Source organism: Cebus imitator, unplaced genomic scaffold, assembly GCF_001604975.1.
Source record: "Cebus imitator isolate Cc_AM_T3 unplaced genomic scaffold, Cebus_imitator-1.0 Scaffold0, whole genome shotgun sequence".
NCBI classification, from domain to species: domain Eukaryota; kingdom Metazoa; phylum Chordata; class Mammalia; order Primates; family Cebidae; genus Cebus; species Cebus imitator.
Genome location: NW_016107315.1, coordinates 7,444,751 through 7,460,160, shown reverse-complemented (window position 1 = coordinate 7,460,160; position 15,410 = coordinate 7,444,751). Strand labels below are relative to the sequence as shown.

General features: G+C 51.3%; 2 protein-coding genes across 2 annotated transcripts; both read right to left on the bottom strand.

Annotated features, from left to right (window-relative positions):
• Positions 1 to 385: 385 nt before the first annotated feature.
• LOC108299198 (putative serine protease 45) lies at positions 386 to 3,089 on the bottom strand. The gene is made up of 4 exons (XM_017521558.2): positions 2,977 to 3,089; positions 2,186 to 2,460; positions 1,212 to 1,375; positions 386 to 880 (listed from the first exon to the last, which is right to left on the bottom strand). The coding sequence occupies exons 1-4, from the start codon at positions 3,087 to 3,089 to the stop codon at positions 647 to 649; spliced, it is 786 nt and encodes a 261-aa protein (XP_017377047.2). The 3' UTR covers positions 386 to 646.
• Positions 3,090 to 11,978: 8,889 nt separating this feature from the next.
• On the bottom strand, positions 11,979 to 14,947 carry LOC108299084 (serine protease 44-like). The gene is made up of 7 exons (XM_037736761.1): positions 14,854 to 14,947; positions 14,487 to 14,723; positions 14,116 to 14,296; positions 14,062 to 14,064; positions 13,469 to 13,754; positions 13,040 to 13,165; positions 11,979 to 12,473 (listed from the first exon to the last, which is right to left on the bottom strand). The coding sequence occupies exons 1-7, from the start codon at positions 14,945 to 14,947 to the stop codon at positions 12,237 to 12,239; spliced, it is 1,164 nt and encodes a 387-aa protein (XP_037592689.1). The 3' UTR covers positions 11,979 to 12,236.
• Positions 14,948 to 15,410: the final 463 nt, after the last annotated feature.

Genomic DNA, 15,410 nt, shown 5'->3' with positions numbered 1-15,410 from the left:
TGGTGGGACTCCAGGGGAAGTTTTCTTTCTTTAGGCTTGGTTGTGTTTTCTAATTTTATACAACAAACGTATCACTTTTATAATCCCTTTAAAAAAAAAAAAAAAAAAAAAGGTATGCTGCTTTTGGAGTACCATCGTGAGTCACTCCTCCTATAGCCTAAAAGCCTGCATGTTTCAGCTGTTCCCTTAACAGCATGCCCACTTTACAGACAAGGAAACTGAGGCCACAGCCCAGGCCCTGTCCCTAAGCCCCAGTACTAATGATACAGCAAAAAGTGTCACTCCCCACTCCAGGGAAGCTCCTGGCAGACTTAATTCCAGGAAGCTCTGCCCTCCCACCCATGGCCAACCCCAGGACTACCCAAGAAAAGAGAAAAGAGTCAGCTCAAGTTTACACACGTTTAATCCCTGCTCTCCTGGTCTGAGATTCCAGAATCTTTCTAGGCCACACTTCTCTGCTCCTGCTCACGCAAAGCCTAGTCATCCACCACAGTTCTCTTCACTGGCATGCCAAAGCCAGACCCATTCTCCCAGGGGTTACTCTTCCCCACCCTGACTCTTGTTGCAGATGGACACATGACCTTGGTCAAACCTCCATCTGGCCCCATTCAGCAGGGTGAGGCAGGAGGAGGAAGGGGTAGGGAGGTCAGGAGCCCATCCGGGGCTGCAGCAGCCAGCAAAGGAATAGGAGGCAGGCAGAGGCGCAGGGTCCTGAGAAGGCTCCATTGTTTATTTGCTTCTTGATCCATTTGGTGTATTTGGTGACGCGGGTGTACACACCTGGATTCTGTGCCTTTGCGCAGGCCTTTTCCCAGGACAACACCCCAGCCAGAATCCATCCACCCTCGACTTCACAAGCCAATGGCCCCCCAGAATCCCCCTAGACAAAAAAAGAGGAGTGATGGAGGCTGCAGGGCCATCTGGGCCTGCAGGACCCTGAGGACCCATGCCCACCCTCTGAGCTCTGCTAGGAGGGCTTTCACTTCTCCAGGACCTCTTTTGGCTTGGGGTCCTCTTTTGGCTCCTCAGCTGGGACTGGTACCTCAGAATCAGGGCCAAAGTCAGCATCACAGGGGAAGGAAGGCAAGAGCAGAGCATAGCTGGGCGATGGTAACAGAGGGAGGCTGGGCCAACCCTGCCCCAGGGAACTGCCCCCACCCGGGAGTGGCTCCCAACAGAAGTGGAGCTACCAGAACCTCCCAGAAACTCACATAGCATAAGTTTTCTCCATAATTGGTGGCACAGATCATATCCCCCAGGACAAGGGGGATGACGGGGGGGAAGAGGGACTTCTTGTGGTAATGCTGGTCACATCTCTTGTTGTCCATGATAAACACCTCAGCCTCCTGCAGCTCTGGGGTCAGTGTGGAGTTGGCTGTGGAGCCGAGCAGGGTGAGCACTGACCTCTCACTCTACCCAGCCCTGACCTCTGTCCAGGGTCTGGTCCCCTCCACCCTGGAGACTCAGCCCAGCCACCCCCTGTCACACCTCCAAGCCCTCCCCTCCTGCAGCGGCCCCTCCCGCTGCAGTACAGGACTTGTCTGAGAAGCTCCCCTGCCCTCAAAGGCTCTGAGTCCAGGCCAGCTTGGGAAGCTTCTACTTCTGAACCAAGCCAGCCGTAATTCAAGTCTCAGTGCAGCTGCTTCCAAGCTGAGGCCCAGGCCAGCACTGCTTCCCTGCAGACTCTGAGCTCTGCTGGCTGGGTGCTCCCTCCACCTTCATTAACACTGGCCCCTACTCCAGGGCCTCCAGGCAGTCCCTCTGCCCAGAGCTCATTCTGGACCCTCCCGGCCACATCTCAAGACCGCCTGACAAGACCTCGGCCTCATTCTCCTCAGCCCCTGTGCCCACATCCACTTCCAATCATGACTGCCTCCAGGCAGGGCAGGCATTTCTAGTGCCAAGGGCTGGGTGCTGGCACCCGAAGTGTGTCAAGTGAATGAATGAGTGAGTGAGTGAATTTCCGGATGCCCAGCTCTGAGCTTCTGTAAGACACAGATGATCATGCCCAGCCCAGGCACTACCAGGCCTGAATGAGGTGTCCACATAAACAGTGACCATGGTCACCACATGAGGAGTGGTCCTAACACATTCAGAGAACCAGGTCCAGCAGGAAGCGCTCCAGAAGGAAAGGAGTGTGCTCTTGGTGGTACAGCACCCACCCCCCCCATCCCATCCTGCTCACCTGAAAAGCGTTGCTTAACCTGGCTCCAGCCAGTCACCCAACACTGTGTCCCAACCTTCAGGTTGAAGTTGGGCTCCGGGAGGCAGATGGGCTGCACGTACTCACTGAAGGTGACAGGTGTTTGAAGGTGGACAAGGGCAATGTCACCCACCATGAAGGTCCGGCCGCGGTACTTGGGGTGCATAATGATGTCCCTCACAGGAACCCGGAGGGCCCTGCTGAAGTTCATGGGCTGTAACTTGGAGGTGCCGAGCACCACTGAGTACTCTTCGGTGCTGCGGGAGACAGAAAGCCCCAGCTGGTAGGTTTCAGCTCCCAAGCAGAAACACGCTCCTACCTCCCTGTGGCCCTTCCCCCTTAGCAGGAGTCCTGCCTCCACCCATCTGCCTAATCTAGCCTGAGGGCCCTGAAGGTCAGTGAGCTGACTGCCTCCTCATTCATAGTTCAGGTGGATTCAAGGTGGCCTGGTCTGTGTGTTATGCGTGCAGGTGTGGAAGTGTTGGGTGTACACATATGTGTGTACACATATGTTCTCGTGCGTGATGAGGTAAGGAGCATGTTCTGGGTTTTCCTGTGGCTCAGCTTAGGGTGCAGTCATTGTTGCTTGGGGCTCCTGCCCCAGCTCAGTCCCTGGCCCCCTAGGAGACCCCAAGCACAACTCTCCCCTATCCCAGATGCCTTTTCTACTCTCTCCCTCCCTCCCACATTGTTTCACTGGGGAAATTAGGAAGCTGGGCTGGGCCCATGGTAGCTCGGGGTCTCCAGGCCCTGGACACATTAGCCACACTCACCCTTGGATGCAGTGGGCCGCCGTCACCACCCAGCTGGGGTCAATGAGGGCCCCTCCACATACATGCTGATTTTCCATCCGGAGGCTCACCTCCCAGGGCCAATGGTGGGTCATTTCCAAATCTTCCGACCACCAGGGCTCACCACAAACTTCAGGAAGAAGTGTGCCAGGGAGAGACCGGGACCACACAGAGGAGGATGAGAATGACTGAGACGGACACATCCTACAGGGCCAATTTGCACAAAGCTGTAAACTCAGGGCCTCTTCCCATTTCAGAGATGCGGAGAGTGAGGGTGAGAGAAGGGCAGTGGCCTGCCCAAAGGCACTGAGCTTGACAGAAAGTGACAATGACAGAGGTAAAAAGCATCAAGGCAGAGACATGGAGAGAGAGAGAGATTCTGAGAGTCACAGGGAGCCTTCGGCCCAGAACCTCAAAACAAAGGCAAGCAGAGAAGGAGCTCCAAGGCAAAAAATGCATTTTCTTGTGTTTGGGGAAGTTCCTTGGCCACTTCTGAAAAGCTATAATGCTTGCTATACCTCTTAGATGCAGAAGGCCTCTGTCCCCGCACTGCTCGGAGTCAAGAAAAACTCCTGACTTCTGTGTCATAAGTTTTCACATTGAACATTCAAAGTGCCAGCAGGGAGACCCCAGTGGCCCCTCACTCACAGGCCACACACTCAGTGTGCACGCAGTTCCATCAGTCAAGTTTTAGGCTTGTATGAATGTGTGAAGAAACACAGATCCAAACATTCTAAATAAAACATTAGCTAACACTGTATTTTTAAAACAATGCACCGTGATGATTAAGGATTGGCCCAGGAATGCAAGGGTGGTCCCACACTGTTAGAACTCTCAGTGGATTCTCCACAAAAAGGTTCTAAGAATCTGAAGAGAAAAAGACCATGTGTTTTTCTCCATGGCCACAAAAAAAGGCATTTGAAATATGTAACACATATTTATGTCTTACAAAAAAAAAAAAAAAAAACCCTCTTACTTAAATTAGAAATAGGAGGAAAATCCTTAACTTTACAAAAGTTGGATATATCCCAAACCTACAGCAAACATCATACAACACTAAAGAACAGGCAGAAAAGAACCTATCCCACCAGACGTCAGGAATGAGGACGCTTTGTGGGAGGAGGGCAGAGGAAATCAGTGAGAGAACGAGACAAGGCTGCTGGGTGCTGGTATTAGCCTACTTTTTTTTTTGAGACAAGGTCTCGCTCTGTCACGCAGGCTGCAGTGCAGTGTCACAGCTCACTGCAGCCTTGACCTCAGCCTCAAGCAATCCTCTCACCTCAGCCTCCCAAGTCACTGGGACTATAGGCACTTGCCACCACACCTAATTTTTTTTCTAATTTTTTATTGAGACAGTCTTGCTATGCTGCCAGGACTGGTCTAGAACCACGGGCTCAGGCAATCCTCCCATCTCAGCCTCTCTAAGCACTTATTCTACTGTTTAACCTGAGTAGTGATGACATAAGTGTGCCTACTGTGTGACAATTCCTTCAGCTAGACCTTCATAATTTGTGTACTTTTTTGGAATGCATATAATACTTCAATAAAACAATTTCCTTTTAAAGTCAATAACATCTTTCTATCCCAGCACAACCAACTAGAAAATATATTCACGTAAGAAACATTTTCAACAGCAAAAAAAATGGTAAAGTTCATAGGAATTAACTTACCTAACACCACATAAGACTCCTGCTGTAATAAATTTAAAACTCTAATAAAAGACACAGAAAATGATCAGCATAAATGGCAAGACAGTCCCTGTTCTAAAAGAACAGCTAAGGCTGGGCATGTTGGCTCACACCTGTAATCCCAGCGCTTTGGGAGGCCAAGGCGGACAGATCATGAGGTCAGGAGTTCCAGACCAGCCTGGCTAACATAGTGAAACCCTGTCTTTACTAAAAATACAAAAAATTAGCCTAGCATGGTGGCAGTTGCCTGTAATCCCAGCTACTCGGGAGGCTAAGGCAGGAGAATCGTTTGAACCCAGGAGGTGGAGGTTGTGGTGGGCTGAGATTGCACCATTGCGTTCCAGCCTGGGCGACAGTGCAAGACTGGGCGACAGTGCAAGGCTCCATCAAAAAAAAAAAAAAAAAAAAGAACAGTTAATTCCCAAAATTAATCTATAAATTCGTTTTCAAGTTAGAATTTTTAAGAAACTTGATAAACTTAATTCTGAAACTGAAATACAAAAACAAAGGTCTATGAATAGTTCAGTCTTTGAAAAAGTACAGCAAAGAAGGACCACTTGTCCTAGCAGATATTAAGATACATGTGAAAGCCATAATAATAAAAACAGTGTGGTATCACAAGGACAGATAGTGGAAAGTGACACTGGAAAAGAATACAGAGCTTGAGATTGTTCCATGTGTTGCACAAACTTGATGTAAATAAAGAAGCCACCACAATCAGTGGGTAAAAGAAGGACTGTTGAGAAGATGGTGTTGGGAAAACTGGCTCACTGTAAGAAATAAGAAAACCAAAACTGGATTCCCTGGTAATAGCTCTTGAAGACATAAAGACAAAACTGTAAAATTAATAAATCATGTGACATGGGGGAGGAAAGGACTCCTTAAAACCTCAAAACACAAACCATAAAGCATAAACTGATTAACCTGATTATGCCCAAATAGAGAAGTTTTGGCCTGGGAGCACAGTTAACAGACAGATGACAGATTGGGAGGAAATATTTGCAATATCTAAAATGAATACAAGGCTTTTATTAGAAATATGCAAGAAACTCCAGGAAATCAACAAGAAAAAAAAAGGTAATAGGCAAAGGATAGAGACAAGCAATTTACTAGAAGATGAAACTCAAGAAGCCAACAACCTATTGAGACATGCTCAAATTCATTAGTAATGAGAAAAATGAAAATTAAATCAAGAAGTCATTTTTCAATCTATTAGGCTGGCAAAAAACGTAAAAGCAGGATCACACCAAGGGTTGTCAGCGAGGTCCGTGGCAACCTATATACCTTCATGCACTGTTGAAGTAGGAGTTTGGAGAACTAACCAAATTAGAATACAGATAGTAGATAAAAGTACAGTATTAATGTAAACCCTTGACGTTGTTAAGTGTGCTGTGGTTTTGGGAGAGAATATTCTCAGAAAATACGTACCAAAGTTACCCTCCACTGATTCTGAAAAAATTATATGTATATGTGTGGGTTCCTTGTAATACTTGTATTTTTGCAGCGTTTTGTAAGTTTAAAATTATTTCCATATTTTAAAATGTCTAAATGAGGCTGAATTAAAAGAGAAGAGAACAGGAAGAGATACAGAGAACATACCATTTATGTAAATTAAAAATGCATGCACACAAAACAGCAATATGTATTTTTACAAGAGCACACACAAACAGAAAGATCCCCAAGAAAGGATAAGCGGGTAGAGAAGGGGAATGGACAGAAGCAAGGATAAGTAACTTAATCAATCGGTCATCTAATCTATAATGAATCAGGGCAGAGTTCTAGCAGGACCTATGAGAATGGAGGTCCATGAACTGAAGAACAGGAGCAATCCAACGCTCCATGCCTAACTAAGGTGTAGGGAAAAAGACAGGAAACTCCAGAAGAGCTGGGCTCTGCTGACACTGCCACAGGGCCCAGGAAGCTCTTCTGCAACTGAATGGCTTAGAGCTCAAAAGATTCTGTGTGGAAAAGGATGTGAGATGAGTCCTGGGCTGAATTCAAAGAGGCTCAGCATTCCTATGGGATGCCTGGATCCTCTTTCCTCTAGACTGTTAGGTCTGTATGTTCTGGTAGCTGCAGGCTGTTCTTTAGAAAACAGACCCCTGAGACCCAAAGCCTGCTTCCTACAGACCCAGAACCACTGTCTATGTGATCCCTTCAAAACACACCCACCCGGGAGCTTCAGCTTTTCCTGCAGCAGGGTCTCACCCTACCTACCTGGACTGGTGGTGTCCTCTTTATAACCTGGAGGAGAAAAGAGGAACAGATATGAAGCAAGTGTTCACGACAGGATGACAGCAAAGAGCCGCATTTTTAAATTAGTTCACTCATTCGTTCACCTAATAGGTCCTAATCTCCTACTCTGTTCCCAGCCTGGAGCCAGAGGCTGGGGAGACAGAGGTGTGTCAAATAGAGCCTACTCTCAAGGAATACAGTGTCCAACAGGGCAGACAGAGGTAAATACACAACAGCCTGCATGTGATCAGTGCAGGGACTGAGCCACAGGCATCAGGGGAGCCCAGAAGAAGTGGTGGACAGAAAAGAACCACCTCAGTGGGAGGAGGGCTTATTGTGCCAGGTGTTAAAGATGAGAGGGTAAAACAGAAATGAAAAGTGATCATCACATTCCTGGTAGAAGAAACATTGTGGTGTATGCCAGAGACTCCAGAGGATGAGGGGCAAGGCCTGTGAGGGTAAGAGATGAGCCAGGGGAGGAGAGTCAGGCCTCAGTCACGAAGGCCTCGAAAACTGAGCCAAGAAGCTGGGGTGAGACCTTCCGGGTAAAGGGAGATCAACAGAGGTAAGACTGAGCCAGGCGTGTATTGTGAAGGCAGCATAGATATTAGACAGGAAGATGACAAGACGGAGGGCACGGGGATCCCACCAGAGGCTCTGCAGAGCCAGTGCAAGAAATGAGGAGGTCTGAATGAGGAAGCGGCTGTGAGAACAGATACGGCCAGCTGTGTGTTGGACTTAGAATCACACCAGTTTCTGGTTTTGGAGAAGAGTAGCTGCCATCCACTGAGTTAGGAAACAATGAGAGAAGTCAGTTGGTAGGAAGATGAAGGCCTCAGCTTTGACTCCAAGGGGTTGAAACGTTTCTAGGTCTTTCAGGTAGAGATATTCAGGAGGCAGCTGCACATCCAGACACATTTTATGAGACACCATCACATAAATGGCAGCTCAAGTGAGTTCACCCAGGGAGCAGTTAACAGACAAGGAGCAGGAAACACAGAGAGCAGCTTAGAGGACACCAACACGTCAGGGATGAGCAGAGCAGGGTGGCCTTGGGCAGACACAGAGGAGAGAGGGAGTGATCCTTGAGGTACAGGAGACTCAGGACCCACAGAAAATGAAAGAGGAGGGAGTGGTAACAAGGCCAGGGACCACCAGGGTGGAGACATCCCTGGGAGGAGCTAAGGGTTAAGTGGGGAGCTAGGAGGCACTGGCAGGAAGCACGGAGTGAAGACATCTGGGGAGTCTGGCCGTGAAGGGGCAAGAGATGGGGGAGGAAAACCAGCAAGGCAGAAACGAGAGGATACCTATGAGAGAGGATGATGGACGCAGCGTGGCACAGGGAGCCCGCACTGCACCGGAAGCAGGCATCTCTGACTCCTAAAGAAGCAGGTGAGGGTGGTGTTGAGCAGTCCAGTTTGGAGGGACCCCTGCGGGTTGGGGATTCGGTTCAGGAAGAAAGCACCCGAAGCCTGTGTTTTCTGAGGGAATGATGGGCTGCTAAGGAAGGAAAGCTGGGTTGGAACAGAGGAACTGGGAAGATCAGGTGAATTTTAGAATATTCCTGTAAGTGGATGGGGACCAAGAATTTTCCTGGGCCAAAAAGCATGTCCAAGTGGGGTCTCCAGGGGGACTCAGCTCCGTGGGAAGATCAGAGCCGAGGGTGGAGGGGGAGCCTGTGAGAGGCCTGAGGATGCTCTGGAGAGAGTGGCTTGGGTGGTGGGGACATTAGCCATGCTGTCCAGACTGGCAGCGAAGGAAGCAGCTGCCAGTGGAGGAGGGAAGGCAGGGGTTCCCCACTCCGCTGGTCCAGAGGGCTCTAGGACAGGCGTGGCCTGACGCAGGAGGCCAGAGCGGGCAGAAGTTTAAGATCCTGGAATCGCCCTGGCGATTCCATCGTCCTGGGAGCGAGCGGTAGAGAAGAGCTGACCGAGGGGTGGGTTGGCCGCAAAAGTCCTCCACCGAGGAGTAGGCAGCCACACCCCCGGGCCAGTCCCTGGCCTCCAAGGCCAGGCACGGAGCCGGAGCCGGAGGCAGAGCAGCGCTGGGGGCGGGGAGAGGGAAGGTAGAGCTGGGAGGAGCGCCCACCTCACCCGAGCTCAGCTGCAGCAGGAGAAGCAGCAGCAGCAGCAGGACGCCGCGGCTCAGGACCGAGGGCCTGGAGGTTCCAGGCCCCAAACCGAGGCTGGACCAAGAGACGGCCATGAGGCTGGGGAGGTGCCACCTGGCGACTGCGGAGACCGTTCCCAGAGCCCAGCACGTGCCTGCCTGGCGTCAGCACACGTAACCGCACTCTAGCACGTGATGGCTCCGGGAATTCCTGACCGCTCCCCTGCAAGACTGGCCCATTTCCCGCACCTCCACCTCCTGCCTGTTCCTGAGGACGACCTGGGAGCCCTGGGTCTGGGATTGCTCCCAGGGTGGCGGGCCCCCTGGGAAAGCAACTCCCAGGGTTTTAAGTTGGTGTCCCAGTGAAGGTGCACTGAATTCCTGGGCTACTGATGGCACCTTGTTGCCCAGCCTCTGACTATACCCTTGGTCCCCTGGGCCCGGTGCATTGGAGAGTTTCACAATTACTCTTAGTTTGAGAATCTGGAAAGCTGGAGACAGCACAAAAAAGGAAAAGAATGGTAAGGCTGGGGAATCAGAGAAGACGTCTTTGAGAAAGTAGTATGTGAGCTGGACCTACCACTACTGTAAAACAAGGACTCTTGGAGGAGACCAGAGAAAGGAAAGGCATGTGTCCTCTTCTGAAGACAACCAGTAAGATCGTGGCAGCTAAAGGGAATGGTGGCTTATACCAGGCCTTGCACTTCCATAAGGATTTTTTTTTTTTTCCAGAAGGATGCCGTCTTTGCATCTGCTAGGCATGGCAGAGATTGGGAGGTGATCAGCTGGACTTGGAGCCACATTCCTTCCCAGCCTGGCATCTAAGTGGGCCCACATGAATAGAGTGATGTTTGCCACTTCCATGCCAAGGCAGTCAATAGGTTAATCCAGAGCATTGCTTCTCAAAGTGAGGTCTTCAGACAAGCTAGGAACTTAGAAATGTAAAGGTCTTTAGGTCTTTCAGGTAAATGTACATTCTTTTTAGAAACGTACATTCTTTTAGGCCTTTCTACCTGAAAGACAGAGAATGTAGGCCCCGTCTCAGACCTATAGAATTGAAAACTCCAGGGGTGTCCAGGCATAGTGGCTCACACTTGTAATCCTAGCACTTTGGGAGGCCAAGGTGGGCAGATCACAATGTCAAGAGATCAATACTATCCTGGCCAACATGGTGAAACCCTGTCTCTAATAAAAAACACAAAAATTAGCTGGGCATGGTGGCGCACGCCTGTAGTCCCAGCTACTCGGGAGGCTGAGGCAGGAGAATTGCTTGAACCTAGGAGGTGGAGGTTGCAATGAGCCAAGATTGTGCTACTGCACACCAGCCTGGGCGACAGAGTGAGACTCCGTCTCAATAAATGAATGAATGAATGAAAATAAAAATAAAGAAAACTCCAGGGGTGGAACTAGGAACCAGTAATCTGTAAGTTTTGTTTAAGAGATGAGGTCTCCTCCTGTCCCCCAGGCTGGAGTGCAGTGGAATGATCATATATCACTGCAGCCTCAAACTCCTGGGCTCAAGACATCCTCCTGCCTCAGCCTGCAGAGTGGCTGGGATTACGGGCACAGGCCACTATGCCCAGCTATTTTTTTTAAGAGCTCAAGCTCCTGGCCTCAAGGAATCCTCCTGCCTGTCTTCCAGGTAGCCGGGATTATAGGCATGAGCCACTGTGCAGGCCAGTAATCTGTATTTTCACAAGCCTTAGGGGATTCTGATGCAGGTAAAGCATGCACTACAGGACTAAAAGCAAGCCACGAGATGGAGAAAGCTACCTGCTGATCAAGAACACCAGAATGGGATGTTCTAGGAAAAGAAGGTTAAATTTGTTCTATTTATAAATAAATCAGTGGTTTCTTAAAGCAAGTAGTACTATATTCATTAAGAGACTTGTTTGATTTAAGCTCTCAGCCTCAACCTTCCTCAGACAATAGAAGGGACTGATTCAGACTGAAGCCCACCCATACCTGGGGGTTAAACATTCAACCCTAGAAGGGCAAAGGGCAAGAGGTTGGGAGGGAGTTGATCAGCAGCTAGACAGACTCCAGGACACCAGACTTTGTAATGAGGGGAGAGAACCTATGTACAGTACAGTGAATCTCTCTTGCCCTTCTCCCGGTGGGAACGCATGTCTTTGGTAACCAAGTGGGAGGGAGCAGCAAGGAGAAGCAGTAGAGGAAGAGCAATATTTCTCACACCCCAACTTCACTCTTGGGCCCAGTTCCAGTCTCTTGATCCCCTATCTCTAGCTGTAAAGGCTGTTAAACTCAACTACAGAGCTCCCTGCAGTGATGCTGATGGCTATAAGACCCACTGGCTAAAACCATCCTTAGAGCTCATGTTTGAGGAATCAGGGCCTGCCTCAACTGTCCTTCTACGTTTTAATAGCTTCCTTTCTTCTACCATATATAGCTTCCTTAGTTAAATGGGAAGCCAGTGCTCTACAGGTATGTTATATGCCACCAAACTCCCCAGGTGAGCAGAGCTTCAGTAAAAGGAGACTCTCCAAACATTTATTCAGTTGATTTCTGAAAACTCCACACTCCATAACTGCCTCAACACAACTTGTGGTGTCCCTGAAAGTGGCCACTAGGGCACTGAGGAAGGGGATGCCAAGAATGGGTTGCCCCAAGAGAGCTGGTGTGGCAGAGGCTAACCACTCACAGATGAACCCACACTGGGCTTCAGGGGAACTTCTCCCAGCCCCAGACAACTGAGCCAGAGTGGAAGTCCCAGGCCTCACACCTCTGCAGGGACCTGGGAATGCCTCCTTCACTCTCTCTGAACAAACACCCAGCTGGCTGGTTTCACAAAGTCTCAGGTGAGACCCCTAAAACCAGAACCATGTCTAACGCTTGCTTCAAAGTTGATGATGTCTCTTCCTTGATAGACGTTCCCCCAGGTATTGAAAAGTCACCGTGGCCCCCTGGCAGGGCAGCTGGTCCTCTAGCTGGAATTGGTTCATCCCTCCTTCCCACCAGGCAGAGCACAGCCCTGGTGCAGGCACAGCTGAGGCAGATGACCAGAGCACCAGGCAGGGACACTTTCCAGGCCCCCGTCTCCCCGCCATGCTCTATTGTATGGATCTCCAGAGGGCCCGTGGATTCCAACTGGGATTTGTGGAAAAGGCATTGAGAAGGAGTGGGAGGTTGGTCAGAGGAGACACCTAAGTGTGAGACTCAGAAACAGCAGGAGAGTGGAATGGGGTCTGATCACGGGGTCACCAGAATGCCCAGGGGCATCACCAGACACAGGAATAGAGTGAGAAAGTTTGCTGAATCCAGACAGGAATCTTGTTTCAGGTGATCAACAATCCATTGCTTGTAGAAACTAACTTCCGTGTAAACTCCAGGATATCCTTTGCGACCGCAGCCAATGCCCCAGCTCACAATCCCCACCTGGACCCATACACCATTTAATTCACAGACCAGGGGTCCCCCAGAATCTCCCTGGAAAAAGAAACACGGTCACTGTAGGAAACAAATAGCCTCCACGTCAGAGCAGGTTGATTGCACTGCAATGCACTGCAGAGCTAGGCACTCAGGGGGCTTCCCCGGGAACCCCGAAGACCCTCCTAGCCTTAGGTATCTGTCGATAAGAGAGCTGAGAATCGACGATTTCCAATAAAGCAAAATCATGCACCTACTGAAAAGGCATGTTCCAAAAAACTTAATACACATGATGAAATCATTCCTACTCTGAGACAATAATGAGTCTAGTGCTTACCTGAGTAATAGTACTGCCTGTCACACAGAAGGAGCCCACACGGAGCACGCATTGTTGGTGGGACCTGCCTGATTCACCCCTCCTCCCACTCCAGGCTGTGTTAGCTGCTCTCTCCTGAAGGACCAGGAAGGCTGCCCAGGAGAGCCTTGGTGGCTTGTCCTCACATCCCATTACATGAGTGAGGGTAAACCGAGGGGCTAGGAGATAACCCAGGCCCTACTGGCTGCGGATGAGGAAGCTTTGAGGAGACAACTGCAGTGCTGAGGCAGCAAGAGGCCCATGAACTGACCTGACAGGCATCCTTCCCTTGGTCACTGTAGCCACAGACGGTCCCCTCCTTGACCGTTTCACTCTCGTGTCCCAACTTCTTGAGCACCTCTCTACATTTCTCATGACGAATAATGCTTAGCTCAGCCTCCTGAAGAACGAGTGTCCCTGTTCCTGAAGTTGCAAAGAGACAATTTACAAGAGAACAGATCTTCACAAAGGGATAGGACAGGAGCTCCCAGTGCCCACTCTGAGTCCCGATCAGCGTTAACACAGCTGCCAAGTTCAAGGAAGTCAGGGCAGTGAATATTGTCCCCACTTGACAAGAAGGAAACTTGAGCCTAATGTTGACATGGAGCCTAATGTCCTCCCTTACCCACCCGCTAGAAAGTGGCCTCCCTGCCCCTCCCAGTAGCTTGCAGGCCAACCCCAGCCCACCAGGCGGTCCCACCTCAGCATCCCGCTTGACGATCTCACCATTCTCTGCTGTTTTCCCCCATCCAGTCACCCAGCACTCTGTCCCAGCTTTCACTTTGAAAAACTTTTTGGGGAGGCACACAGGCTGGATGTGTGAGGAATAATTCGCAGGGTAGGCGAGCAGAACAACAGCAATGTCGTTTATCAAAGTGGTAGCATCAAAATTGCTGGGAAAAATGATGTCTTGAACCGGGATCACCGGTGCCGTTTTGGAATCAGCAAGCCAGTGGGCATCTCCCAGCTTCACCTTGTATTCCACACTGGTGCTGAGAGAAAAGACGGACTTCATAGAGATCCTGGGGGGGTCTATGCTCTCTCCTTCCACGCCTTGCAGGTGCTTCCCAGCCTGGTCCCACCTTCCTATGACAGCCAGCAGCCACCTCCCTCCCTCAAACCACATCCACCCAGGACCTCTGACCCCTTTAGCCTGTGGTCCCCAGACCAGCGGCTGCAGTGGCAGCATCTGCAAACTTGTTAGAAATGCAAATCCTCAGGTCTCACTCAGACTGGATAAAAACTATGGGGCTGTCACCCCCTTTTACAGAAGCTCAGGGAGGGGGGACAGACTGGCTCCAGGTCCCACAGCCTTATCAGGGCCCAAACTCGGTCCCAAACGCTCACCCATGAATGCAGTGGGCGGCCGTGAGCACCCAGCGCCTGCCGATCAGGGAGCCTCCGCAGATGTGTCCGTCGCTGGTCTGCAGGCTCGCCTGCCAGGGCCACTTCTTTTCTGGGGCCGGTAATCCCCCAACTATCCTCGAAATCCGACGGCGGCAGGCTGGTGGGCTCAGTAAAGAGGGGACTGGAAGTGAAGCCGCTGCCTCCCCACCACCCCCACCCCGCGGCCCAGGGCAGAGGCGAGTTATCGGTCTCCCTCAAATCCTCTAGGTCAGGGTCTGCGCCTCGCCGCGCCCCCACTCCGAGCCAGGCTGTGTCCCTTTTGACGCCCCCCAACCCCTGTCCTCCCCAGCAGGCCAGCACAGATCTCGCACCAGAAACAAGATCCTGAGGAAGCCGCCTTCCAAGGTCAGAGATCCCGTCGGATTCTGAGGCGCCTCCCACTGCAGATGCTGAAGTCACCCGGGATCCTGGAGGCCCTGCGGGCGCTGGAGACCCTGGAGCTACAGAGGTTTCTGGAATCTTCGGGAATTTCAGGTGCATGGGAGGCGTCCGGGCCTCTGGGCTTGCCGGGGTCACTCTGGAAGCCTCCTCGGGTCGGTATGGCTCACCTGGTGAAGACGGGGACCGACGACAGGAGCTGGCCCGGGTGCCTCCTCCTCATCCGCCTGTTCCCACAGCACCCCCACTGCCACCCCACACCCAGCGTGGGCCCAGCCCAGTGCCCACTCCCGGCCTCACTGAGCAGGGGCTGAAGGAGCTGAAGCCAGACCACGAGGTGGAGGCTCAGGCGGGTGCCTCCACGGCCCCTGCGGAGGCCGCCTTGGGACGCCATGAGCAAAGTCAGCAGGCATCGTGGCGCCCCCTCGCGGCGGCTCCGGCCCTGGTCCTGGTGTTGGCGGGAACCGGGTGTGCCCGCGGAGATCTCAGGCGGCTCTCGCGAGCCCCGGTCACAGCAAAAACTAATCCGGGTAGTGCTGCGCAGGAAGCGGCGTTCGATGGGTAATTCGTCCTGTGGACCTTAAGATAGAGATTTTCCTGGATTATCTGGTTGAGTGTAATCTTTTTTTTTTTTGGAGATGGAGTCTCTCTCTTGTCACACAGGCTGGAGTACAGTGGCGAGATCTCTTCTCACGGCAACCTCCACCTCCTGGGTTCAGGCGATTGTCCTGCCTCAGCCTCCTGAGTAGCTGGGATCACAGGCACGCACCACTACGCCCGGCTAATTTTTGTATTTTTAGTAGAGACGGGGTTTCACCATATTGGCCGGGCTGGTCTCAAACGCCTGACCTCAGGTG

What these genes read in the sequence shown, in the direction of transcription:
- LOC108299198 (XM_017521558.2), bottom strand. Translation starts at nt 3,089, where the DNA reads ATGACCCACCATTGGCCCTGGGAGGTGAGCCTCCGGATGGAAAATCAG. An exon ending in GGTTAAGCAACGCTTTTCAG is followed by an intron (nt 1,376 to 2,185) that starts GTGAGCAGGATG and finishes TCGGCTCCACAG; the next exon opens with CCAACTCCACACTGACCCCA. An exon ending in ATGGAGAAAACTTATGCTAT is followed by an intron (nt 881 to 1,211) that starts GTGAGTTTCTGG and finishes TTTTTTGTCTAG; the next exon opens with GGGGATTCTGGGGGGCCATT.
- LOC108299084 (XM_037736761.1), bottom strand. Translation starts at nt 14,947, where the DNA reads ATGGCGTCCCAAGGCGGCCTCCGCAGGGGCCGTGGAGGCACCCGCCTG. An exon ending in TCGTCAAGCGGGATGCTGAG is followed by an intron (nt 13,166 to 13,468) that starts GTGGGACCGCCT and finishes GTTCTTCAGGAG; the next exon opens with GCTGAGCTAAGCATTATTCG. An exon ending in AAGGGAAGGATGCCTGTCAG is followed by an intron (nt 12,474 to 13,039) that starts GTCAGTTCATGG and finishes TTCTTTTTCCAG; the next exon opens with GGAGATTCTGGGGGACCCCT.